At 52.4% G+C, this 27,213-nt stretch overlaps 1 protein-coding gene across 1 annotated transcript in view; it reads left to right on the forward strand.

Annotated features, from left to right (window-relative positions):
- Positions 1-19,606: 19,606 nt before the first annotated feature.
- The window catches only part of OBSCN (obscurin, cytoskeletal calmodulin and titin-interacting RhoGEF), a 192,372-nt gene continuing 184,765 nt past the window's right edge, over positions 19,607-27,213 (forward strand). The window contains exons 1-7 of the mRNA XM_075542891.1: positions 19,607-20,606; positions 22,035-22,304; positions 22,398-22,658; positions 23,742-24,050; positions 24,466-24,732; positions 26,110-26,391; positions 26,828-27,103. Coding sequence (XP_075399006.1) covers positions 19,622-20,606; positions 22,035-22,304; positions 22,398-22,658; positions 23,742-24,050; positions 24,466-24,732; positions 26,110-26,391; positions 26,828-27,103 — 2,650 coding nt within the window. The 5' untranslated portion in view covers positions 19,607-19,621. The remainder of the gene's footprint in view (positions 20,607-22,034; positions 22,305-22,397; positions 22,659-23,741; positions 24,051-24,465; positions 24,733-26,109; positions 26,392-26,827; positions 27,104-27,213) is intronic.

Below are 27,213 nucleotides of genomic sequence, written 5' to 3' on the forward strand. Positions count from 1 at the left end.
GCTCCACCCCTTCACTCAAGTTGACAGGGGATTATCTAACTGCCACATTTAACATTTGATATAATTTTATCCAATATTTTTCTAATAATTATCTGGTGGAGAGATTGCTCTTTCCCAATGAATAGTCTTAACATTCTTGTGGGAAACAGCTTGACCAGAGGTGTGGGGCTCTATAGCTGGACTCTTAATTTTTATTCTATTGGGTTATTCAGTACCACACTTTTTTTTTTTTAACTAGGCCATTGTAAGTTTTTAAGTCGGGAAGTGTGTATCTTCCAACATTGTGATTTCTCAATATTATATTCACTTTTTGTAATCCCACATGCATTTGAGGATTGGCTTTTCCATGTCTTCAAAAGAGCCCATTAGAATTTGATAAGAATTGCATTGAATGTATTGATGGCATTGGGTAGTGTGATAAAGTTTTGTGTCAACTTGACTGTGTCAGGATTCTCAGTGGTTTGGCAGTTAAAACTTCGTAATCCTTATGCATTGGGCTACAATTCAGATGGTTGTCAGTTCAAAACTGCCCTCAAGATATCAGATGGTCAGCCAAATGCAAGACACAGATTCAGCAAAATCAACAAACATTTCCACAGCATCCATGTGGAAATTGCAAGTTGGTCACTTTCTAAAGCAAACTTCTTTTCAATTGATTGCCTGCTCATAGGTTTCAACATGAAAATGATTCAATTACCTTAGATCTCAACATGGAGGATGACAAAAACAGACAACTCATTGCCATCAATCCAATGCTGGCGCATAGCGACCCTTTGTGGATTTCCAAGAATGCAACTGTTTACAGGAGGAGAAAGCCCAGTCTTTTGCAATATAAGTGGATGCTGTGGAAATGCTTGCTTGTTTTTGCTGAGTCTGTCATTTGGCTGGCCATCTGATACCTAGGTCTTAGACAGGGGCCAGCATCCTGCTGTTTTGCCTGGCAATTCTGGGAATTACCAGCAGCCTGTCATCTTACCAATTGACCTTCGTTTCATTTGTCTCTGCAGCCAGAAGTCTGCTGTGTTACCAGCTGATATCAGGAGTAGCCAACAGCCTACCATCTGACTGCCAACCTTCGGTTCTTCAGTCCCCACAGCTACTTGAGTCAGAAGAAACCTTCAGCTTGACATCTGACCCACAGACTTGGAACTTGCTCACTTCTACAACTGTGTGATCAATTTCCTTGATATTAATCTGTCTTTGGAGGCCTGGTAGCAGAGTGTTTATATGTTGGGCTACTACCCACAAGGTCAGTAGTTTGAAACCACCAGCTGCTCAGTAGGAGAGAGATGAGGCGCCCTATCCCCATCAAGAGTTATAGTTTCAAAAACCCACTGGTAGTTCTACCCTGTCCTGTAAGGTCTCTGTGAGTTGACACTCATTTGATGGCAGTGAGTTTGAATTTTTACATAAACATAAAGAACCCTGGGGGCGCTGTGGGGTTAGCCAGTCAAACCCACGAGCTGCTCTGGGAGAGAAAGGAGGCTAGCTAGTCCATAGAGATTTACAACCTCAGAAAGTTGGTATAGGGTCACCATCAGTCAGAATTCACTCTAGGGCAGTGGGTTTGATTGTTTGGTTACATATAAATATATATAAATATGTATCAGCTTTTGTAGTTTTGCTTCTCTGGAGAGCCCAGTCTAAAACAGGCGGTTTTACCATTTTGTTCAAATCCAAGAACATAGATTATTTTTCTATTTAGTTAAGCCTTCTTTAAATTCTTTTAGTAATATCTTACAGTTTTAAATATGCTAGTCTCATCTCCTTAGTTGTATTTATTCATAGGCATTTTATTCTTTTGATTTTACTGGAAATGGATTTGCTTCCTTAATTCCATTTTGGAATGTAGAAATAGAGCTGATTTGTGTGTGTTGGTGTAGTATTCTGTGATTTTGATGATTCTTCCTTCGTTCTAGTAAGTTTTTGGTGTGACTTCTTCGGAATTTAAAAATATATAAGATCATGTTCCTCTAGTTTTTTAATGCTTTCCACCCCCCACCACTGTCATGGCCCCAGTTCTACCTTACAAATCCAGCTAGACTGGAGTATGTGCACTGGTACAGATAAGAGCTCTCAACTCACAGAATCCAGGGCAGATAAACCCCTCAGGACCAGTAATGGAGAATGCCATGAGGGTCAGGGGAACATGGGGGGAGGAGAAAAGGAAGGGGGAACTGATGGCAATGATCAATGTATAACACTTGCCCCACCTCCAAGGGAAACGAAGAACAGAAACATGAGTTTTCACATATGAACATGAAATATATATATATATATATAAATTATAATTTATCAAGGGTTCCACAAGGATGGGAAGGTGGGAGAGTACAGAGGGAGGGAGAAAAGAGGAGCTGATACCAGGGCTCAAGTAGAAAGAAAATGTTTTAAAAATGATGATTGCAACATATGTACAGATGTATTTGACACAGTGGATATATGGATTGTGATAAGAGTTGTAAGAACTCCAAATAAAACAATTAATTCTTTTAAAAAAGATCATGCTCTCTGGAAATAGAAACTATTTTTATTTTTTCACTTGAAATTTGTATGTTTTTTGTTCCTTTTTCATGACTAATTCTTCTGGCAGAGCCCTGATGGAGCAGTGGGTTATGACTTGGGCTGTTGACTGCAAGATAAGCAGTTCAAAGCCACCAGCTGCTCCCTGGGAGAGAGATGAGGCTTTCCCCTCCTACAAAGACCTACAGTCTCAGAAACCCACACGGGCGGTTCTCTCCTGTCCTATGGGGTTACTGAGAGTTTGAATGAACTCGGTGGCAGTGAGTTTTCCTGGGAATTCTTCTGGACATTGATGATGAAAACATTTAATATATTAAGTTTTCTTTTTCCTTTAGGATGTGGGCCTTTTTGCAAAATCATCTTATCCATTTTTGTCTAGATTTTTTTTAAAGCTAGACAAGTTTTAACGTTTTAAATTAACTTTAGTTTGAGATTTTAATATTTTCTGTGTGTCATAAGGTAGGGACCCATTTGTTTTTGTTTCCTTCCAGAAGCTAGCCAGTTGTCCAACACATTCCTTCCATTCCCCTGTGCAGGGATACTTGGCTGTCTGAAAATACATTGACCAGTTTCCGGACTCTCAATTCTTTCATTTACCTGTGTGTCTGCTTCTGAGCCACTATGTGAATTAATTTAGCTCTTTTGTAAGCTCCTGGCAAATCCTATAGTCAAAGCTTAGACAGTCTCTCTTGTTTGGGCCGGTTTCTCTGCACATTGTTCTCTCGCACTGCCTTCTCACTCCGCCGAGAAATGCTGCCTTTGGTTCTGATCATTGAAGAACTGATGGCGGCTGCACAGAGGACTTGGTAGCTTTGTGGTGGATGCTGCGGATGCTTTTGTTCAGAGCGTCTTCCAGCAAGACCACGCGAGGCGGCGGCACAGCTTATGCTCAGAAGCGAGAGGCCCACGAAAAAATACGTGGAGATGTTGAAGCTCATGAGAAAGCCAATGTGTATTTGAATCATTTTGTAGAAAACTCACGGAAGTGAGAAGAGCCATTTTCTAACTATGAGGGAACAGTAAGATTGTCACATTAAGTGGCTCTCCAAGGGGATTATTTATAGTCTTCTCTATCATAAAATGATAATGATGTCGTGTTAGTCTGCGTTGACTAGAGAAACAAATGCAAAGGCATATGTGGATGAGAAAGAGCTTTATATCATAATTGTACATTAAGAAAACGTCCCAGCCCAGTCCAGATCAAGGCCATAAGTCTGATAGCAGCCCTTATGTCCGAGAGCAGTCTATAAATTTCTCTTCAGACTCATGCAACACATGCATTGAAGCTGAATGCAGGAAGATCACAGGCCAGTGGGTGGACAGTCTGTGGATCCAGTTGTGGTGGAAGGATCTCAGCAAGGCTGTGGGGCTCCATGTGGCTCCTCCAGCTCCAGGGCTCTGGCTCCATCAGTGTGGCTCCATGTGGCTTGTCCACAGGAATGTCTCGCAGGGAGAGAGAGTGTGTCCTATCTCCAGGGAGGAAGACAGGAGTTCCCAGAATCTTCAGGAGAAGGCCATGCCCACAGAGAGGCCTCATTGGCTATGACCTGATTGACAGGCTAGACTACACCCCTTTGCAAGTTGACAGGAGATTATGTAACTGCCACATGTCTCGAAAGTGAACCAGAGGTATATTAGTGGATTTTGGGCTCCCACTTAATTTGAACCCATGGCCCTACTCAATACTAGCCTCTTGAAGAGAACACCAAAGATATGGGGCTATAACAGCCTGTGAGGAAACCAGATGGTGCCTGGCTTTCACAAAGAATAGTGTCTGGTGAGGCATCAAGTCTTCCAAGTCCACATGGAAGAAGCACATTAGATACAAGGACTTTAAATAATAAAATTCAAATCCAAAGGAGGAAATGGTATCAGAGCTTAAATTCTGAGCACCCAGTTTGCAGAAGGTGATGGATGGCAGTGGACCAAAATCCATTTGCAGGGTCCCTACACGGATTGAGGGTCCAGCTAGTCTCCTCAGAACATAGTCCAGGGACCCGAATAGCCTTGCTATCAGACAGAGAGCACCGTAGAGTTGATTATAGCAGACGTAGTTAGGTTAAAATGTAATCCCTTATCATTTGATCTCCCTTTTGATCCATTTTTAAAGTTGTTTCAGTTTTTAATATTTTCTGCTTTATTTTTGATTGAGGCTTTTCTGTCTTGCCTCGTCAGTTTTTGTTGTTGCTGCTGTTGTTGTTTGCTTGCGTACTTCTTCCTGTTTGTGCTCCACATGAATGTCTGTCCTTGAGCTCCTGGATGGGCAGATCTACCCAGATAGTAGCTGAATTCATAGTTACCTAGGGGTAAAGCAGAGGAGGATTGGGAAGGGGAGCGAACAACGTGCATGAATAGAAAATGTTCTGACATTGACTGTGGTGATGAGTAGACAGCTCTTCTTGCTATGACTGAATGTGATAGTTAAGGTTTATTGTGCCAACCTGGCCGATGAGCACATGTAGGATTAATTGAAGGAGCAGAGAGATAAATGGCTCGACGAGCCTCGCCTGTCTGGTCTCTTGTTCTCTGATGGTTGGACCTTAGCCATTTCTCTGCCTCAACTTATAGGGCTCACTTCCTGTGAGACATCCCCGAGGAGAAGCCACATGGACCTACCCTGATGCAGCCCTCGGTGCTGGAGCTGCTGTGTGGAGACCCCTGCCAGAGCTGAGATGCTTACACATTCACTGATTCGGCTTTCCTCCTGCAGTCGGCGTCATTGCGTATGCTTTGTAAGTTTGAGGAGGGCTTTGTAGATCGATGTTGGACATAGGAGTTACTGTTGGACTTATGGGCTTGGACTGGACTGTGTTGGGATGCTTAATGTAAATTACTCTTTTAAAATTTTAATTAAAAATCATTTTACTGGGGGCTCATACAACTCTTATCACAATCCATAAATACATCTATTGTCAATTACACTTTATATGAAAATCTCTCTTATAAAGCATGATTGTTTATGAATTTTGTTTCTCTAGTCTAACCACACTAAGTCACTGATGATTAAATTGAATGATACATGAAGTATATGCCAATAAAACTATTTTAAAAATTAAGTGGCTCTTAATTCCTACTCTAGGAATTTGTGTAGTCCTAATCTTAGCGTTTCCAGGAGAGATGGCAGCTGTTAAGAGAGGAGGCAGCATCACATCCCGTGGCGATTACCAGGCCCCACAGGCTCTAATTTTAAACCATGATGGGGAGAGGGAGCACGCAGAACTGTGCTGCCAACACAGACACAGCACAGCAGGGCTGCATGTTCCTCGGGCGTGCCGAACATATTTCCAACAAGCCCTTCAAAGGTTTGGCAAACACTATGGGCCCCCCCATTTTTTCATATGCATACCATGATACTTGTTTTCCAGATAGGGCCCCCCAATTTTTTCATATGTATACCATGATATTTGTTTTCCAGGTAGGCCTTCCAATTACTTTAAGTTATTTAAATTCTTATGCAAGCTCTGCTACATGAAACCTAACCAGACCAAATAGACAAAAGAACCAGTTGTTGTCAAGCTGATTCCAACACAGTGACCTCATGTGGGTGGTGGAGTAGAATTGCACTTCACAGTACAATGGTCAATGTCTTATTTTCTGAAAACAGAGTACCAGACGCTTCTTTTGGAGAGCATCTGGGTGGGACTGAACCTCCAGTCTTTTGATGATCAGTCTGCTGAATAAATTAGTGACACCCCTCATGAAACACCGTATTAAATTATGCAGTCAACTTTGGATTTTTAAAAAAAATTTTATCAGGGTCTCATACAACTCTTATCACAATCCATACATATACATACATCAATTTTATAAAGTACATCCGCACATTCCCTGCCCCAATCATTCTCAAAGCATTTGCTTTCCACTTAAGCCCTTTGCATCAGGTCCTCTTTTTTTCCCCCCTCACTCATGTGCCCTTGGTAATTTATACATTGTTATTTTGTCATATCTTGCCCTATCCAGAGTCTCCCTCCCCGCCTTCTCTGCCGTCCATTTCCCAGGGAGGAGGTCACATGTGGATCCTTGTAATCAGTTCCTCCTTTCCAACCCACTCACCCTCCACTCTCCCAGCATCGCCCCTCACACCCTTGGTCCTGAAGGTATCATCCACCCTGGATTCCCTGTGCCTCCAGCCCCCATATGCACCAGTGTACAACCTCTGCCCTATCCAGTCCTGCAAGGTAGAATTCGGATCATGGTAGTTGGGGAGAGGAAGCATCCAGGATCTGGGGGAAAGCTGTGTTCTTCATCGGTACTACCTCGCACCCTGACTGACCCATCTCCTCTCCTAAACCCCTCTATGAGGGGATCTCCAGTGGCAGACACTTGGGCCTTGGGTCTCCACTCTGCACTTCCCCCTTCATTCAATATGGTATATACACACACACACACACACATACATACACACACATACATGCACACACATATATCTCTTTTTTTTGCATGATACCTTATACCTGGTCCCTTTGGCACCTCGTGATCGCACTGGCTGGTGTGCTTCTTCCATGTGGGCTTTTTTGCTTCTGAGCTAGATGGCCACTTGTTCACCTTCAAGCCTTTAAGACACCAGACACTATCTCTTTTGATACCCGGGCACCATCAGCTTTCTTCGCCACATTTGCTTATGCACCCATTTTTCTTCAGCGATCCTATCATGGAGGTGTGCAGTCAATGATATGATTTTTTGTTCCTTGATGCCTGATAACTGATCCCTTCGGGACCACTCGATCACACAGGCTGGTGTGTTCTTCCATGTGGGCTTTGTTACTTCTGAGCTAGATGGCCACTTGTTTATCTTCAAGCCTTTAAGGCCCCAGTCACTATCTCTTTTGATAGCCGGGCACCATCAGCTTTCTTCACCACATTTACTTGTTCACCCACTTTGGCTTCAGCAGTTGTATCGGGAGAGTGAGCATCATAGAGTTCCAATTTAATAAAAGAAGGTATTCATGCATTGAGGGAGTGCTTGAGTAGAGGCCCAAGGTCCGTCCGTTACCTTAATACTTGACCTATAAATATAGACACATAGATCTATTTCCCCATCCTCCTATATATATTTGCATGTACATATCTTTGTCCAGACCTCCATAAATGCCCTTTGACTCCTAGCTCTTTCCTCTATCTCCCTTGGCTTTCCTCCTGCCCTACTACCATGCTCCGTCACCTTTGGATTTTAACATGAATTAGTAATTAATTGCAAGTGAATTCCTTTAGAATGCTGTGAGAAAATATCAAGGATTAATGAAGGAACTTAAAAAATTCAACCAATAGCATCAAAATCCTAACCAGACCCTCCCCAGAAGATTACGCTACAGAGGACAGCACAAGGAGAGTGCAGATCTGCCCAGACCACATGGGAGCAAAGTAAGCGGTGGGGTGGGGGTGGGGAGAAGAGAGAGAGAGAGAGAGAATCACATCCTGGCCGACCAAGTCCCAAAGACAACACTCCTGCTCCAAGCTGCCAAGGCACAGAGAGGACTTTAGGGCCAGCCCCACCATGAGACATGATGTCCCATCACTGAGCCACAGTGCTGCAGGGGACAACACTGGAGACACTGTGGGAATTGTGCACGTCTGACCCCCACTACACCAGCATGACACACAAAGGGAGCACAACAGAGCAGCAAGGGGAGCAAAGCAATGGAGTCCCCGACGAATCCCCCAAATAGACTTCAGATTCAGTGGGCAGGCTTGGCACCTCATCACACTCCATCAGAAAACTTACATAAGGGTCAGAAGACAGACCTGGAACTGTTGATAGGCCTTCCTTTTCTTCTTCATGTCTATCTATATACGAGAGGCAAGATAAACAATCCCAAGGAGAAAACAATGGGGCCAATGGTTCTGGGAGACAGGGGAGAGGGGGAGGTCGGGGAAAGGAGGGGGGAGCAAACAAACCCAGGGACAAGGGAACAACAAGAGATCTAACATCAATGATGAGGAGGGTGTAGAATGCCTGGTGGGGTTGATCAAGTGCAATGTAGCTGAGAGGAATTACTGAGAGTCAAACATGATACTGGGACAGGAGGAAAGAAAAAGGAAACAGAGGCAAGAACTAGGAGGCAAAAGGCATTTATAGAGGTATCAATATAGGCATGCATATATGTAAATATATTAATATATAATGATAGGGATACACCGGTCGGTCTGTGTACACACATATATTTTTTTCTGTGTACTTTTTAAAGTCTCTAATAAATGCTGTTTATTGTTTTTATAAATTAATTACATTTCTCCTCCAAACATTAGTCTTGTATTTTAAAAATAATTTTATTGTGGGCTTGTACAACTCTTATCACCATCCATCCATCCATCCATCTATCCATGTCAAACACATTTGTACATTTGTTGCCTATGTATATATATTTATATGTTAACTATTAAGGTAGCAGATGGACATTGGGCCTCTCTACTCAAGTCCTCAACACAAGAACACTTTGTTCTAATAACTTGTCATTCTATGATGCTCACCTTCCTGACATGATCACTGAAGTCAAATGGGTGCATAAGCAAATGAGGTGAAGACAGCTATGGTGCCTGGCTATTAGAAGATATAGCATCTGGTCTTAAAGGCTTGAAGTTTAAAAAGTGGCCATCAGGTATCAGGCATCAGAAGACCCAAAACAAACAACCATTTTGATGCGAATGAGGGGGATTGTAATGGAGATCCAAAGCCCATCTGTAGACAATTGGACATCCCCTCACAGAAAGGTCACAAGGAAGGGATGTGCCAGCCAGGGTGCAGTATAGCACTGATGAAACACACAACACTCCTCTAGTTCTTTGATGCTCCCCACTCACCTCCCACCCACTATCATTACCCAGTTCTACCTTACAAATCTGGCTAGACTTGAGCATGTACACTGGTGCAGATAAGAGCTCTTGATACATGGAAACCAGGATAAATGACCACCTCAGGGACAATAATGGCAGCAGCGACACCATGAGGGTAGGGAGAAGGTGGGGGAAGGGAAAGAAAGGGGGAACCGATCGCAATGATCGATATATAACTACCTCCCCAACCCAGGGAATTGAACAACAGAAACGTGGATGAAGGGAGACAGCGGATGATGTAAGATATGAAAATAATTAATTTATAATTTATCAAGGGTTCATGAGGGTGGTTGATAAAATTGATATATGGATTGTTATAAGCATCTCCAATAAAATTATATATGAAAAAAAAATCCTGACCAGCGGCTTAAAGCATTTTCCAGGATTTAAAAAAATCATTTTATTGGGGCCTCTACGGCCCTTATCACAATCCATACACCATCCATTGTGTCAAGCATATTTGGTACATTTGTTGCCATCATCATTCTCAAAACATCTGCTTTCTACTTGAGCCCTTGATATCAGCTCCTCTTTCCCCCTCCCTCCTCTCTCCCACCTCCTTCATGAACCCTTAATAATTTATAAATTATTATTATTTTTTCATATATTATACTCTCCGACATCTCCCTTCACCCACTTTTCTGTTGTCCGTTCCTCTGGGAGGGAGTTATGTGTAGATCATTGTGATTGGTTTCCCCTTTTTCTCCCCAACCTTCCCTTTCCCCTCCTGGAATCACTTCTCTCAATATTGGTCCTGAGGGGTTTATCTGTCCTGGATTCCCTGCGTTTCCAGTTCTTATCTGTACCTGTGTACATGCTCTGGTCTAGCCCAATTTGTAAAGTAGAATTGGGGTCATGATAGTGGGGTGGGTGGGAAGGAAGCATTAAAGAACTAGAGGAAAGTTACTGCACTTTGACTGGCTCATCTCTTCCTTGTGACCCTTCTGTAAGGGGACGTCCAGTTGCCTACACATGGACTTTGGGTCTCCACTCGCACTCTCCCTCATTCACAATGATATGATTTTTTTGTTTTGGGTTTTTAATGCCTGATACCTGACACCTCGTGATCACACAGGCTGGTGTGCTTCCTCCATGTGGGCTTTGTTGTGTCTCAGCTAGATGGCTGCTTGTTTACCTTCAAGCCTTTAAGACCCCAGGTGTTACAGCTTTTCATATTCTGCACCATCAGCTTTCTTCACCACATTTTTCTTTCTTTTTTTAAAAAATGTTTTATTAGGGACTCATACAATCCATACATACATCTGTGTGAGGCTTTATCTCAAGTGCTTTGGACATGTTATCAGGAGAGACTAGTCCGTGGGAAAAGGCATAGCAACATTGAAGGGACGTGATAAAGAGGAAGACGCCCCCAAATGGAACGACACTGCGTCTGCAGCAATGAACTAGAACAGGACAATGGCTATGACAGGATGCCGCTGGAGAGTGGACTCTCCTTCTGCTGGACACAGGGTCGCTATGACTGGGAACGACTTGACACACCTGACCTCGACAGCAACAGCAGCAACAGGTCTTGGCGTGGATCCTACTTGGAGTTCATTTAACTTCTCGACTTTTAACAAACATCTCTGAAAAGCTTTTGGTCACTGCTTCTTTGTGTGTGTGTGTGTGTGTGTGTGTGTGTGTGTGTGTGTGTTTTGGGATTTTAAAATTGATTCCAACATGCTTACCCCCCTCTTTATTATTAAGAACACCCTCAGGCTGAACAGCCAGCCCAAACTGTCATAAAGGCAGTTATGACGCTGGTAAAAGTGTCTCGTTCGCAGTACAGATGTCGCTTACAACAAAGCCACACTCATCAACACTGAGCAGTTGTTTCCTTGTGTACGTCAGACTCTGCTTTAGACCTGCGTGGGTTTTTTTCTTTTTTCACTGATATATACCATGCCGACATTGCAAGACCCAAGTGGAGGAACTGGAGTTTAAGTACAATTACAGGCAAAACCACCCCATCCCAGTGTGGCCGCTGTACTGATCTACAGTAAGACTTTTTGGAATGTATTGCCATTGAAGAACACAGAAACTCTCTACAATTTCACATACAGAACACACACACCTTTTTAAAAAAAGCCAATATTTATCTTAGAGAGAGCAGGTATATTACATTTGCCTACATGTTTCTTTTCTCTTTTCTCTCTCCCCCTCTCTTTTTCTACACTAGACTAACAGTAAAGTGATTGTAAGTGCCGAAGCCGTTTTCTAATGGGAAGTAGGACACATGGAGAGGGATTTGTGGAGCAGGCCTTTGGGAACTCCTCCCCACCCTGGCTGGTCCTGCAGTGCTGCTGCTGGGGGTTGGCGGCCCAGCTGTGACTTTTGCTTTCTGGGAAGTTTTGCCTGGAGAAAGAACTAGAGAGAAATTCAGCCTTCATGTCTTGCTTGTTCCTATTCGAGAAGAACCCAGGGAGCATGGAGAAGGTGCTAGAGCAATCGGGAAGGGAATCCTTTCCATTTGTTTCGCTGACTATGGGAGGCATCTGGGGATGGCTCCTAGAGGGTCTTGGTGGCTGGGGCCAGGGAGTAAGCTATGGACTGGACGGGCAGGAAGGGGCAGGCCTGGGGAAGGTTGCCTTCAGGAGGAATGGACTTAGTACCCAGACTGGTCATGAGTTTTCCAGGACCAGAGAGCATCGGGAAAGCAGGCCTGGGAGCTGGGGGCCCCCAACAGAAGGCAAGGGTTGGCCCAGAAACCCCATTAGGTGGTTCCTCTCTGTTGCCAGCACCCAAAGGCCAGAACTGGTCTGTGCCAGTGTCTCTGCACCTTTCAGGTGTCCCTGCAGTCTCCTCTGCTCTGTTTGGCAGGCTGAGGAGAGTCGTGCCCAGTTAGCAAAGTGGCAGCTGTTGGGAGCCAGGTAGGGGAGGCCGAGGAAGGGCGTAGTCTGGAGCTGGTCAGAGTGACTCCCCGCATTGCTGAGACAAGCTTAGTGGCTTGGAGCTCCATGCTTGGGGAGTGGGAAGAGAGTCTGGCCGTGGGGCCAGTGACATGTCCCCAGTCAGTCACTGCTTCTTTGAATATCTCCTTCCTGTGCGTTCTCCTGCTCCCATCCTTCCGGTTTCCTATTTGCGTAGGTTGATGTGGGTACTGGTGATTTCCATTTCTCTGAGATGGTTCAAGCTCTTCACTCGGTATAATTCTCTGTCGTCATTAAAACGGGCTCCTTCATTCAGGAATTCCAGCCGGATTTAGCTGCAGGATATTTGCCTAAGTGCTCTACCGAGGCTTAGTGGCCAGTCTTTTGCAGATCCAAGGACTTAGCTTCTCTACCAATTTAAGGTTACGTAATCCTTTAAAAAGTGTCCAGGCTTCATGCGGAAGATGTGAAAAGGACATTTCCAGCATGCGGAGTCAACGTTTTCAATAGCTGCGTGGGAGTTGGTTTGGTGTTCATCGTCAAGTTTACATTGCCCATGGCCAAGTTACTGACCACCCTTCTGTCTAAAACTAGCCTCTCTGTACATCCATTGAGCCTACACTGTGGCACAGGTCCATTTTAGGATAAAAGGATTTCCAGGTTTGATTCTTGCTCTGGTTGCTAAAGAAGAAAGTCACTAAGCTGCTCACCACAGGCATACATACACAGGCACACTGTCACACACACACACAAACACACACACACACACACACACACATTCAATGGAAACTCCGTGGGGCTGACTCTCTCAAGGCAGACTGACCTTCAGGGGCAGGCCCTCCTCCAAGGGATAGATGCCCTCCTTCCGCTCAGTCATCTCCCACAGCATCTTAGAGATCACCCACCTCAATTTCTGTTTTGCTCAGGCAGAATTCCAAAATTAAGCAAATCCTTTTCTTACAAACTTGTGATACCTGGAGATATAGCCTATAGGACAATAACCAGGAACTATGAGGGTGACGGTTGTAAGTACTTCCAAGGGCTGCCCATGGCCTCAGTAAGAGAGTTTTCTGTTGATTTTCCTACCTGAGCCTCTTCGAGTTGTATGCTCAGTGGTTGGTGATGGGGTGTGCTGCTGCTTGCTGAGACAGATGTTCAGATGCCTCTTGATATTTATTTTCTTTGCCTCTTGATATTTCTTAAGGATTTTTTTTAATTTACAGGTAGTGCAGAGGATTAAATATTGGGCTGCAAACGGGAAGGCCAGCAGTTCAAATCCCCCAGTTGCTCCACCGAAGAAAGACAAGGCTGTCTTCCCTCCGGAGGCTGTACGGTCACAGGAATCTGAGGAGGCAGCTCTTCTCTGCCCTACCGCTCCCTGGGTGTCAGGATCTCCTTGACCGCTGTGGGTTTTGGGGGTTGTTTTTTTCTCATACAAAGGTGGCCTGAGGTGCACCTCATGCGTTACGTTATTGGATCGAAAGGTATGTCTGGTTTTCACTTTTCCTCTCTGCTGTTGTTTCTTGGAATATTTTGCGGGGCTACCAATCCTTAAGACGATCTGTGCTGATGTGGTTGCCGAAGACATGGAAAGATTCACCCTTCAAGTCACGGTGCTCTTCTAAACAGGAGACAGCGTGAGCCCCACGGGCAATCCACAGTGCGTGCGCACTGGCAGTTTTGTGATAACCTTATTTCCATAGCGCGTGACACTTTCAAGTTTTACCTCTTAACGAGGCCATCGACAGGCTGCCCTTTGGAGTATGTACAGTTTTTAACGCCCCTGAATAGGTGCCCTAGTGGTTTGAACCTCAAGCCCTTTCAAATGGTTGGGAATGGCAGCTCCCTGCACGGGGTGGAGGGGGGCGGGGCTGTGAGCCGTGTCTCAGGGAGACTGGCTGCAGAGCTCATGGTGCTGAGGAAGGGTGGCGGGGCCAGGACACCTGGCAGACATAAGAGTAGATGACGAGGCCCTAAAGAGGAGAACAAACAAGGGACTCTGGCTGGAGCCTCAAGACTCCCTGCCCTTCAACCAGCTCTCCTCAGGAGCAGTCTGCACCCACAGCCCTTCAAACTCCCTGGTGTTCTGGGCAGTCCTGCTGTCCCTGAACTCAGCCAAGCCCTGGCCCACCCTGCACCCTGGATGCTGCCCGGCGCGCTCTTCCCTTCTTTGGCGTCCCTGTGGCTCCCGTGTCTGCCTTTGACTGTCTGCAGAGGTTCTGGCTCCTCCTCGTTCCGTGTTCTCAGTGACAGCCTTATCTACCCAGGCGCCAGCTTGTCTTGCGTCCCAAGGCCCTTGAGTGTTCTCTCTCAGCCCAGACCCTCCTGGGGAGCTCAGCACACCCGGGACCTCCGTTTGCTCAGGCAGCCTCCCATTGCCATCTGCCCATATGTCCAAGGAGGTGTGGGCTGTCCCCTGCCGCCCAGCCACTCACGCATCCTGGTGATCACAAGCCCCTGTCCTCCTCCTCGGAACCTCTTCAATGCCCCTTCCCTCCTGAGCCCACAGCCTGGTCCCATCTCGGCCTCTCCCCTGTCTTCTGGTTACTGCTTCACTTACAGTCCCGTGACAGCGGAGACACCCTGCACCCGTTTCTACTGCCTCCTTGGTGGTCACTATTTCAGAGTGAGGGACTCTGAAGGGCCTGCTGGACTGAACCTGCAGGGCGCAGCGGCTTGGAGAGGCCCCCTGCCAAATAGGCCCTCACGGGAATTGTTGCACTGGGTGAGCCACCTACGGGCCCCTCTCACCCTGTGTGGGCTGGGCAGGATGCCACCTCTGCTGCAGGGCGATGCAGGGCATCAAAGGCAGCATGGAAGTCTATCCTGACCCTCCAGCCCCCCTGGCCAAGGCTGGCACAGGACACATTCAGAAGATGAAGCTGCAGTGTGTGGAAACACCTGAGCTACGTTTCACCCCACGGGTCTTCCTGCCGTGCCATAGAAACACCTTACCCGGGAATGCTAGCGCATGGGGCCCTGGCTTAGAATCGGCAATTCTCGTCTTGCTTTTTGAAGCAAATGGTACAAGGGCAACCATAGGGTTGATAAATGAGACCGTTGATGCACGAGTTCTCTTGAGAGAGGCTTCTAGCAAGCGAATGGAGCCCCGGGGGACCAGTCGCTGGCCAGACTCGGCCGTGTTTGCACAGCACTCCGACGAGACGGTGAGCAGGACGACAGGCCGGTCAGATCGCCTAGGAGACTCCATAGGCACCGGCAGGAAGCCTGGCCTCTGAAGCTCCTTAGGACCAGTGTCCTGCTTCCGTGAACAAGTGAGCTGCGAGGAGTGCAAAGCAGAACGGAGAGGGAGACTCTCGATGAGAAGAGAGGACGACACATATAAAACGAGCAGATGACGTTAGTCTGCAGCAGCCCTTCAGGCTTCAGCGAGCCCTCTGGCCAAGCTCGGCCTTCGCCGGGTGCAGCGTTCCGCCTCTCGGTTACAGTTAGCAGCGAACAGCCTTTGAAGGACACACGTGTGTCTTTAGAGCCCTTGTTTCTTCCAGGCGTCCGGCGCTCCCTGGTTCCCACCTGCACAGACTTCCTCTGGTGTCCTTCCTTAGCCCCCGCGCAGAGGAAGACGGTCAGCTATCATGCCCCTTTCCCAGAAAAGTGGACAATACGTTCCAAATGCGCTCACTCTCTCTCATACACACACACGCACGCACACACATGTTCACAGGCCAGCATGCATAGATACATACACCCACCTAGGGCTGGTCCTAGCACCCCGGGCTCCCCTTACCACGATGGACTTCAAGGTGCAGGTTGGAGGAGGGGTCGGGCATGGAGGACATGGTGGCCCACTGCCTTTGGCCTGACCCACCGGCCCCCTACTGGGCCTGAAGATGAAACCAGAGCTGTGGGTAATGACACCCATGCTATTTTGGAGCTGGGCTGGGCCCAGGCCTGGCCAGTGGTGGGGGCGGGGTGGGGGCGGGCCCAGGCTTTCTCCAGCTGACAGCGTCTGCCTGTCCTTTCGTCCCCGTCCAGTCTGAAGGAGGGCCGCGTGCAGGCTGCCAGGCAGGAGCAGCATAGGTGCAAGGAGGGAGGCCCGGCGGCCCCGCCCCACGATCTGTGCCCCCTGCCCTCGTAGATGCAGGTGAGGGGGTTAGAGTTTGGTCAGGGTGGGGCATGGGCCACCAAGGGACCCCTGTGTTTCTAGAGGGCAGCTCAGCTGAAGGTCACGCCACTGATACTGTGGGCCTGGCCCGGCCGTGGCTGACGGGATTGCTCCCGGGCCCCGAGTGAGGGTCAGCGGTGGGGAGGGACGGCTGCTGGGCCTGACAGCAGGGCTGGGCCTGTGGAGTGTACCCACTTCCATGCCCCGACCACCCACCTTGAAGTGGCCTGGGGGGCTAGCCAGCCCTGCCCCCAGCTCTGTGGAGATGCCCGCTGACAGCTGGGGCTATTTTGGGCCTGTTGGCTCAGCAGAGGGGACAGCCAGAGGGGCTGACACCTGACTCCAGGAAAGAATTTCCCCAGGAGCAGGAGAAGCTCAGGGGCCGAAGGCAAGGGTGGACCAAGGAGGTCTGCCTTTGGACGTCTTTTCTGGAAGGGTGTGGGCTGCAGACAGCGAGGGTCTATCTCAGGTGGCGGAGGAAAGGGGAGAGTTGGAGACAGGCCTTGGTGGGGCCTGGGAGGGAGGGTACCAGCCAGGAGAGGGGCTTGAGGTCTGAAGAACGTGTCAGCCATCTCCCACTATGTCTCCTCTGAAAAATGGCCAGGAACCATCCCCCCCTCCCCACCCCAAGGACTAGAGTGGAAACATTCCTGGGAAAGAGGCGGTGGGGGCTGCTGAGGAGACCGAGGGGCCATGGGTGGCTGTGGGTCAGCTGCAGGGACTTCTGAGTCATCGCATAACCCCAAGTAGGGGGTGTGTGTGGGTCCCTAAGCCCATGTCAAGGCTGAGCAGGCCTGAAAGTAAATCGGCATGCGGCTGGGGGGCACAAGTGGGGTGCATAAGCGTCATCTTCCCTGGAAGGCAGAACTGTTTTTGGGAAGCTGGAGGCCACATTGCCTCCGTCTCCAGGCCTTGGTCTCGCAGTCCTGTGTTTAAAGTGGGTCCTACTACCTCCAGTACCCAAGGTAACAGGGGAAGGAGGCAGCTGCTGGCTGTCCCTGTGCCCAGAGGAGGCCTTGGGCAGCTCTCCTGGCCTCTGTTTCCTCATCTGGGGAGGGCATGCAGAGCTTGAGGTCTTTACTGTGGGTGCTGGGGAGCCCTTTTTGGCCAAGTCTGTCCCTCAGGGCCTGTGCGGTCTGAAGCTTCTGAGGGTGATGGGTGGTGAGACAGTGGAAGAATATAGTCCTGGGCAGACTGATGGCTGGGGGGCTTGGCACCTCCATAACTGCTCTTCCATACTCACTAAGCCCAGAACATGTCCCTGCACCACCTGTGTGTGGGGGCTGCCTCCTCCTGAGGGTTCTGGCTATGCCCCCTGTCATGTCTCCCACCCTCTATGGTTCCAGGTGTAGCCCCACTGACCAGGCCCAGGGTTGGGAAGGTGGTGTGGTGATGGGTGTGGCAATGGGAGGATACAGTGTCCTGCCTTTGGTGAGCTCACTGACCAACCAGGTGATGTGGGCGGGGGCTAGTGAGGTTCAGAGCTCAGGCCAGGGGTTTCAGAGAAGTGGTTCAACATAGATGGTACCCTGAGGCGTTCCAAGGGGAGGGGCTTGGCTACCAGCCATGGAGGCAGATTTAAGAGGAGGCTATACTCTGAACTCTGGTCCTTGCAGTGGGTCAATGCTTGTCGTGGGTGGGTCACTGCCAGTCAGAAGTGCTGACTACACAGTGAGTCAGCTGCCTGCCCGCCCTGCTGTTCCCAGCGCTCAGTCCTGGTTGGGGCTCAGCCTCCTTGTAGGGGATTAGAGAGGATTAGGTACCTGAATCACAGGCCTAGAGCTGGGGAGGCTGACTCCCTGCAAGGTGGCCCTGTTCAGGATGCACAGCAGGCTACCCTAGTGGTGGCTCTGGTCTCTGCACATGGTATTACAGTGCTTTCTATGTTTGTGTGTGTGTGTGTGTGTGTGCGCACAGCACTGTGTTGGCTACTTTCACAGACTCTGTGGAGGTACATCCAAGGCCTCAGGCTCCCCTCAAAACAGGCTTGTCAGGAGGCTAGTCTGACTGGGGCTTGGCCAGGGCTGGGTAGAGGGTGGAGCTCCATTTGGGGCCCGTGACACAGACAAACCACTTGTGTGGCCCCTCCAGGATGCTCAGACGGGAGTCAAGGCCGATGACCGGGCATTGGCTGGCTCCTAGTAGCCCCTGCGTGGTCCTGGTTTTTCTATTTCTGGAGTCCCCGGTCATTCCTGGGACTGGGCTGGTAGTTTCCAGTCATCCTCTCCTCCCCACACCACTGACTGGGTACTGCCTGAATCTAAAACTGTCCCTGACTCCTGCTGGGCCAGGGATGGGTGGGAGGGAGGATAGTAGTGGGGTCCAGGTGGTTCCAGACCCCAGGGCTGTAGGATCGCTGAACTTGGAGGGTAAGGGCACCACAGAGTATGTTGTGAGGAGGAACTGTCAGTTAGGTGGCACAGTTAGGTGTGTGCGTGTGTGTACCTAGTTTCCCATGTAAGTTTATCACCTGGTGGCCTGGCAGTGGACAGGAGTGACTTTCATGAGCAGGTGAGGTTAGGCCCTACTTTCATCGCTGTGGCTGGCCCCAACCTGACCTGGGCTGTTTGTGAGAGGGGCTGGCCTGGGTGAGGAGTGCTGGGGGTCAGTTTGCTGGAGCCTCGGGGTGAAGGGGGGATAGGTTTCTGCCATGAAGCAGAAAGTGGGAGGGGAAGGGACCTGCTGGTTCTGGTGTGACCCCTGAAGTATTCTGTGTGCATTGGTCAGTGGGGGTGACGGGCTCCCTTGTGCTCACTGTGAGCCTCCCACTGCCCAGGCCGGACGGGCGTGTCCGTGTGTGGGGGAGGGGGGACAGGATCTCAGGGCAGGCAGGAGAGAGCCTGCTGAGGAAGGCACGTGGAGGGAAACAGCCTGGGTCCCACAGCTTGGACCCAGGTGACCACACGTGGCGCGTCCTTCAGCTATGTGACAGGTACTCAAGGGACAGCCAGAGAGAAATGGACCTTCAGTTGGTGAGGTGGGGAGAGAAGAGGAGATGCTAGTTAGAGGAGCCCATTGGGAGGTGAGGGGTGATGAAGAGAAGCCAGAACCCCAATAAGGGCAACGCTATCCCCTGGAGAACTTGTTGCCCTTTCTTTCCCTGCGGGAATGAGAGCAGGCTTGGGCCTGCACGTGTTAGGCACCCATGCTGGCTAAGCTTGGTTCTTGGGGCAGCTTTGGGTACAGGAAGCAGGCGGAGCGCAGATGAAGGCTTGGTACCCAACGTGGGCTCATTCCACATCACCACTCCCCGCAGCTCCCCCCCGCCGCCGCCATGGATTACTCCCCGTTCAGTGGCGCGCCTCGCTTCCTGACCCGGCCCAAGGCCTTTCTGGTGTCCGTGGGCAAGGATGCCACGCTAAGCTGCCAGATCGTGGGCAACCCCGTGCCCCAGGTGAACTGGGAGAAGGACCAGCAGCCGGTGGAGCCGGGGGCGCGGTACCGCCTGGCGCAGGACGGCGACCTGTACCGCCTCACCATCCTGGACCTCACCCTGAGCGACAGCGGGCAGTACGTGTGCCGCGCGCGCAACACCATTGGCGAGGCCTTCGCCGCCGTCAGCCTGCAGGTGGGCACCGAAACCACGCTGGCCGAGCAGGCGCCGCACTTCCTGCTGCGGCCCACGTCCATCCGCGTGAGCGAGGGCGCCGATGCCACGTTCCGCTGCCGCGTGCAGGGCAGCCCGCCGCCGGCCGTGAGCTGGGCCAAGGACGGCCGCCGCCTGGGCGAGGCTACCGCGCCCGACGCGCACCGCGTGCAAGTGGAGGCGCGCGGCGAGGCGAGCGCGCTGCGCATCCGGGCGGCGCGGCCCCGCGACGGCGGCACCTACACGGTGCGCGCCGAGAACCCGCTGGGCGCCGCCAGCGCCAGCGCCGCGCTCGTGGTGGACTCGGCCGCGCCGGGCCCGCCGGCCGGCTCCACCGCCGCGCTGCTGGCGCACCTGCAGCGGCGGCGCGAGGAGATGCGCGTGCAGAGCCCGCGGACGCCGCCCGGCGGCGGCACGCGCACGTGCACCGTGACCGAGGGCAAGCACGCGCGGCTCAGCTGCTACGTGACGGGCGAGCCCAAGCCCGAGACGGTGTGGAAGAAGGACGGGCAGCTGGTGGTGGAGGGTCGGCGGCACATGGTGTACGAGGATGCGCAGGAGAACTTCGTGCTCAAGATCCTATTCTGCAAGCAGGCCGACCGGGGCCTCTATACCTGCACCGCCTCCAACCTCGTGGGCCAGACCTACAGCTCCGTGCTGGTCGTGGTGCGAGGTGAGACTGCGGCCTGGCCCTCAGCATCCGCTTCATCCTGGGGCCCAGGCCTCCTGGTCCATGAACTGTGGGACATGGCAGGGAGCGGGATGGGTGGGTGGACGGGCGATGACCGTCGCTCTGCAGGAAAGAGAAAAGCAAGTTCTCTCCCCGCTTCCCTCCGCCACCCTCCTCTGGTCTGTTTCCCAGGCTGGTGTTTGCCCGCAGCTCTTGGCCCCAGGGGAGAGCAGGACAGGGCTCTGGGCCTGACATTAACCGTAGGGTGGCTAGCACCTGACAGGAACAATGGCAGCCAGTGGGAAGGGACAGATCCGATTTCTAGTGTAGCCTGCGGGCCTTCTGGGCAACCCAGTGGGGGTGCTGAGCCCCAGCGGTCACTAAGTGAGAGCTGAGGTTTGAGGGGGAGCTGGAGACATGCAGGGCGTCCGCCCTCCCACTCTGCCTAGTGCTGTTTGGAAGAGGACCTGGCCACACACCCCTGCCACACCCCCAAGGGCATGAGGCCACCCAGACCTGCAGCTTGTCAGAGAAGGGGGGCCCTGGGAGATGGTCAGGATGCCCAAACCTTACCCAGAATCTGTCCTTGGGACTCACGCTGGCCACTGGTCCTGCCCTGTGCAGGCTGACAGAGGACCCTGGCCTTCCCACTTCCCAGAGAATGAGAGGGAAGGTATGAGCCGGTAGACATGTTGTGTGGTTGGACATGCTCTAAGCTAGTCTTCATACCCCGCTGGTTCTCCCTGCCCTGCACCTCAGGATTGTGAGGGGGCTCCCCTGCGATGAGCACTGGGAGCCATGTGGTCCCCAATAAGGGGGCACTCGTTTTTTGGCAGAAGCACTGGTTTATTCTCCTTTTCTCAGGTGAACCCCCCTCTAAATCTTACCCACTGTGGGGTCTTGGGCAGGATGCTCGACTCTTTCTGTCTCAGCTTCCTCATTTGGGGGAAGAACTTGTCCTGGTCCCCAGTGGGTCCTTGTAAAGTCTGGTTCGGAAGTACCGCAGCCCACCCCCAGGGCCTGGCTCAGAGCAAGCCCTCGGGGAGTTTGCCCGTGGCATGCTCGAGAGGGCGTGGGCAGTCCTGGCCCACAGCACCAGCATCCACGGGTCTCCAACGTGGTTCTTTTTCCCACAGTGGTTCTTACTTCCCATTCCACTACCTCCCTTTCTCTTGCTTTTTTAGAGTTCTCCTTGGGGTGGGGGGAGGCAGGGCTCTGACCCCCGGCTCCTCTTTGAGTCTTTGCAGCTTGACCCCTTGATCTTCTCCCCCTTCTTTGATCTCCTTCCCATGTCACCACACTTGAGTTTGGCCCCTCCTAACTCTCTCTTCTGCTCCCGTCCTGTCCCTGCTTCCTGTCCCCCTTCCCTCTATCTCCGACGCCACCCTTCATTCCCTTCTGGAGGGCGTCTCACGAACCTTCTCCTGGCAGAGCCCCCGGTGCCCTTTAAGAAACGCCTGGAGGATCTGGAGGTGCAGGAGAAGGAGTCGGCCACATTCCAGTGCGAGGTACCACTGCCTGCCACTGAGGCCACCTGGTACAAGGAGGAGACCCGGCTGTGGGCCAGTGCTAAGTACAGCATCGAGGAGGAAGGCACCGAGCGCCGGCTGACTGTGCGCAACGTCACGGCCGATGACGATGCCGTCTACATCTGTGAGACCACAGAGGGGAGCCGCACGGTGGCCGAGCTCTCTGTCCAAGGCAGGTGGCAGGCTGGGTTGAGGTGAGGGTGGGTAGGCAGGGTGCCTGAGCTGGATGTCGCTCTGACCCTGCTCTGGGATTTCTTCACCCCAGGCAACCTTACCAGAAAGCTCCCACGGAAGACAGGCGTGCGCGTGGGGGACACAGCCATCTTTTGTGTGGAGCTGGCCAACCACGAGGGTCCTGTCCAGTGGCTGTGGAACCAGGAGGAGGTAGTGGCTGGGGATCGAGTGGTCATCACTGCGGAAGGCACCTGCCACACACTGATCATCTTCCAGTGCAGCCAGGAGGATGCCGGCGAGGTGGCTTTCACAGCCGGTGACTGCAGGACAACCACTCAGTTCTGTGTGGCGGGTAAGGCCCTTAGGCAGGGGTGCCTTCCCTGGCCACCACTCCTGCTCCCTCTACCCAGCAACTGTGGCGGACACGCCCTCCCAGCCCTCACTGCTCTGGGCCTCAACCTTCAGCAGGTTAGGGCTATGCTGCGTGGTTCCAGGGACTCTGGTCCTGGTTTGCTGGGACTGTACAGATTTTTTAAAAACTATCTACCTATCTATTTTACTACTCTTTCTTAAATTTTTATTAAGGATCTGGTATGGGACAGTAATTTCTCTGGTCACCAAAGCATCTGTAAAGTGAGCATCCTTGCCCTGTGAAACAGATTAGAAGGTGTAGGAACCCCGGTGGGGCAGTGGGTTGCATCTTGGGCTGCTAAGCGCAAGGCCATCAGTTTGAAACCAACAGGTGCATGGAGGGAGAAAGATGAGGCTTTCGACTCTTGTGAAGATTTGCACTCTCTGAAACCCACAAGGGCAGTTCTATACTGCCCTCTGAGTAGAAAGCTTTGTTTTTTGTTTGTTGGTTTTGGAAAACAGAAAGCTAGATTTGAGCCTGGATCATTCTAGAAGCCCAGAATGTGGACATGGATGTGTAAGCACCATTCCTGCTTCAATTGGCCTTTGGGGGCATGGCGAGAGTCAAGCTTTTTATAGAGTGGGTGGCAGATCCCCTCCCTCTGTCATCATTCACCTGGTCCCCCCTTTGCTCAGGGCACCCGTGGGTCCAGGACCCTTCTTACAACAGCACATCCTGAAGAAGCCTTAGCTGGCATCTAGTCTGGGACCCTGACGGTCAGATGGGGACCAAGGACAAGGATGAGAAGGAGCGGTTTCATAGCCATCTGCTCAGCTAGTGGCGGCTTTGGCCTAGGCTGTGTCTTTCTCCCAGGGCAGGGGCTAGGGTCACCAGGGCCTCCCTAAGAACCATGTCAGGCCACCTGAGCAGCTCCCCTGGGGAGGGTGGTTGAGGGTCCTGTGATACCCTTCCCGGGGGGTAATCCTGGGGCTCAGGGCCTGAGGAATGGAGCCCCCAGTGACCCACCTGTCTAGTAATTCGACCTCTCTTTGGTGGCTGTTCACATGGGCATGTCACCTGTAGTCCCCAGGAGGCCGCCGGTGAACCCCCCTGACGACCCTGTGGTGAAGGCCAAGTCGGAGAGTTCTGTGACCCTCGCCTGGTCTGCCCCGCCCCCTGGAGACCGCCCTGTCACTATTGAGGGCTACCTGGTGGAGAAGAGGCGGCTCGGAGCTTACGCCTGGAGTCGATGCCATGAGACTGAGTGGGTGCCCACGCTCGAGCTGACCGTGGCCAGTGTGGCAGAGGAGGGGGACTTCCAGTTCCGGGTGTCAGCGGTCAACAGCTTTGGCCAGAGTCCCTTCCTTGAGTTTCCAGGGACATACCATCTAGGTAAGGGATCCCCCAACCTGGGCTGGGGGCTGCTCTCAGCCCCTGGGGTCTACCTTCCCTGCACTTCTCTAGGCTCCGGAAGTGGGCTCCGTCTCCCCTCAAGGCGAGGGACCCTGTTGGGTGGGCGGCTCTTCTTGTGGTAGGAGGAGCGAGGATCCCGAGACAGGACTCCAGGTCCCCAAGAGGCTTGCCACTCTGCCCCGCCTTGGGGACCACCTGAGTCAGAGGGGTCCTGGCAGGGGTGGTGGGGGGTGCATGCATCCCAGGGGGCTCTCACTCTTCCTGCTGTGTCATGAGACTCATTTCACATAATCCAATCTTTGACCATGAAGCTTCCTGGAGGGCGGGGCAAGTAGGCTGAAGCGCTGCAGGAAGGGCCAAGGAGGACGGAGCCTGATGCCTACGCCCTCCCCAGCCCCGCAGCTGGCTGTAAAGACCCCCTTGAAGGCGGTGGAGGCTGTGGCGGGTGGAGAGGTGACTTTCTCTGTGGACCTCACGGTGGCTTCGGCGGGTGAGTGGCTCCTGGACGGGCAGGCCCTGCAGGCCAGCAACGTGTATGTGATCCGTCGTGACCGTACTCGGCACACACTGACCATCCGGCCCGTGCCTGCCAGCCTGCACGGCGCCGAGCTCAAGTTTGTGGCGGACGGCATCGAGAGCAGCATCCGCATGGTGGTCCGAGGTAGGTGCTCGTGGCGTGCCCCTGCACTGGGCATGCCCAGGTGGCTGCCACCACGGGCCAGATGGGGTGGGCTCCAGCATATTTTCCTGTTTGCAACCCCAGGGCCTGCTTGAGTCTCTCATAGGAAATACGGGGGCCAGTAGGACCCGCCTCTCCGAGCTGTGCGTGTTTATGGAGCGCTGAGACTGGGGATCACACAACACGTTCAGCCCAGCCCAGCCCACACGGGGCCAGTGTAGGGGCGGCAGTCGGGAGCCCCTGTAGGGGGGGCCTGCGTCCTTATCTCTCCAGCTCCCAGGAGACGCATGGACCACGTGAAAGCATTTCCAGTGAAGTTGGAAGAAGCTGGGGTGGGGGTAGGGGTTCCTGGCTAGCCATCTTGGGGGCTCTTCCTTTCCTCTGGAGTCCCCTGGAAAGTAGGCCCACCTGGATCTGAACATTCTTTAGGGTCTTGCTGCAGGGGCCTTGGTGGATCCCCGAGATTGTGGCCGTAGTTCTGGGAAGGGTCTGGGGGCTGGTCCACTAATGGGCTGCTGCCATTCCAGATCCTCAGGGAAGACGCCCCCCCTCACTCCCCCCACCCTTGAAGGGAACTCACTAATGGCATAGTGGGTTACGTGCAGGCTGCTAACTGTCAAGTCAACAGTTCGAAACTATCAGTTACTCCTTCGGAGGAGGATGAGGCTTTCTATTCCCTCAAAGAGTAACCATCTCGGAAACTCACAGGGCGGTTTCACCACCCTATACTGTCTTCTAGGGTTCGTATGAGTCAGAATCGGCTCGATGGCAGTACATTTTGCTCTCTGTTTTTCGGGGGAGCTCATTAACCAGCAGGGGGCTGCTGGGGTGTGGCAGGTGTGTTTCTCCATGAACAGGGAGGGCAAAGAGCTTCAGGACAGCTCACTCCCAGGCTGGCTGGGTGGTGTTTGCTACAGATCTGAGTATGTATGAGTGTGTGTGTGGGGGGGTGGGGTGGTGGTGGACATGAACACTGAGGGTGCTCCTCACAGCACCAGCCTCACCTCTCTGCCTGCCTTCCTCCTCTTTCTCCCTCTTCCCACCACCTCTTTCTCTCACTCTATATCTTTCCCGCCCCCTTCTTTCTTCCGTCTTCGTCTCCATGTCGGTGGCCCCCCATTGCTCTGTCTTCCTCCTTTTCTGACTGCTGGCCCCCTCTCTGTACCACCCTGCCTCTGTCTCCCACCCTCCTGTGCTTTTTGCCTTTCCCATCCGTCCTGGCTCATGTCCCTGCCTCCCCCTTTTCCCTTCCCTTCCCTCATCCTCCTTCTCTCCACCCCCCTGTCCCTCTTTCTCTGTTCCCCGTGTCCCCGGTCCCCTCTCATCTTGGTATCTGGATTCTGGCTCCTCGTGCCCCAGCGGCCTCGGGGCTGATTAGAGACCAGTTGCCAGCGGCCACTGCCCAGAAGGTGTGGGCCCGTCTGCACGAGGAGGCGCAGCTGCTGGCTGAGCTGTCGGACCAAGCAGCGGCTGTGACCTGGCTGAAGGATGGGCGTGCCTTGCCACCAGGCCCCAAGTATGAGGTGCAGGCTTCCGAGGGGCAGCGGGTCCTGCTGGTGCGGGATGTGGCCCGGGATGACGCTGGCCTGTACGAGTGCCTCAGCCGTGGGGACCGGATTGTCTACCAGCTGTCCGTGCAAGGTAATCAGCGGAGGGGCTGCTCGTCCCCAGGCCTGTCCCTTCAGCTGTTCCTGAACTCATGGAGTGAAGGCTGGGGCGGGGCGGGGGTGCCCGTCAAGCAGTGTGCATTTCCCCTCTCCCCATCGTGTGGCTGGTGGGCCTGCGAGAGGACCGGGGTAAGAACTCAGCAGGTGCCCTGGATGTGTCCAGTCTTGTTTTGGCCACTGCATCCCCTCTCAGTGTCCTCAGTCCTCTCCCTGCCCTCCTCCCCAGCACTGAGTTCTTGTGCTTGCCCACATCCTTCTGTTAGGGCCCAGGGAACCGGCTCCTGGGCCACGAAGTGTGCCCATGGCGGGGCAGTTGCTTCCTAGAATCTATAGCCCCGTTGTTGTGGATTCAGCCCCTGTGGTATCTCATGTGGGCAAATCTCTGACCCAGTGCCCCTCCCTGTCCCCAGAGCCCGCGGCGATATTTGCGAAGGGGCAGCCGCCATGGAGTGAGGTGCGGGCCGAGGCGGGGGGCAGCGCCACGCTGAGCTGCGAGGTGGCCCAGGCGCAGACGGAGGTGGCCTGGTACAAGGACGGGAAGAAGCTGAGTGCCAGCTCCAAGGTGCACATGGAGGCCAAGGGCTGTCGGCGGCAGCTGGTGGTGCAGCAGGCGGGCAAGGCTGATGCCGGGGAGTACAGCTGTGAGGCCGGGGGCCAGAAGGTGGCCTTCCGCTTGGATGTCACAGGTGGGTGCCAGGGTTGGGCATAGGGGAGGACACTCTTGAGTGCTGAGGGCATGCTTTGGTGCCCGAGGCTGGACTGGGAGGCTGTGGTACAGAGTGGACCTAGCGCTGCA

The sequence above is a fragment of the Tenrec ecaudatus genome, chromosome 2 (genome assembly GCF_050624435.1).
Source record: "Tenrec ecaudatus isolate mTenEca1 chromosome 2, mTenEca1.hap1, whole genome shotgun sequence".
Lineage (NCBI taxonomy): Eukaryota > Metazoa > Chordata > Mammalia > Afrosoricida > Tenrecidae > Tenrec > Tenrec ecaudatus.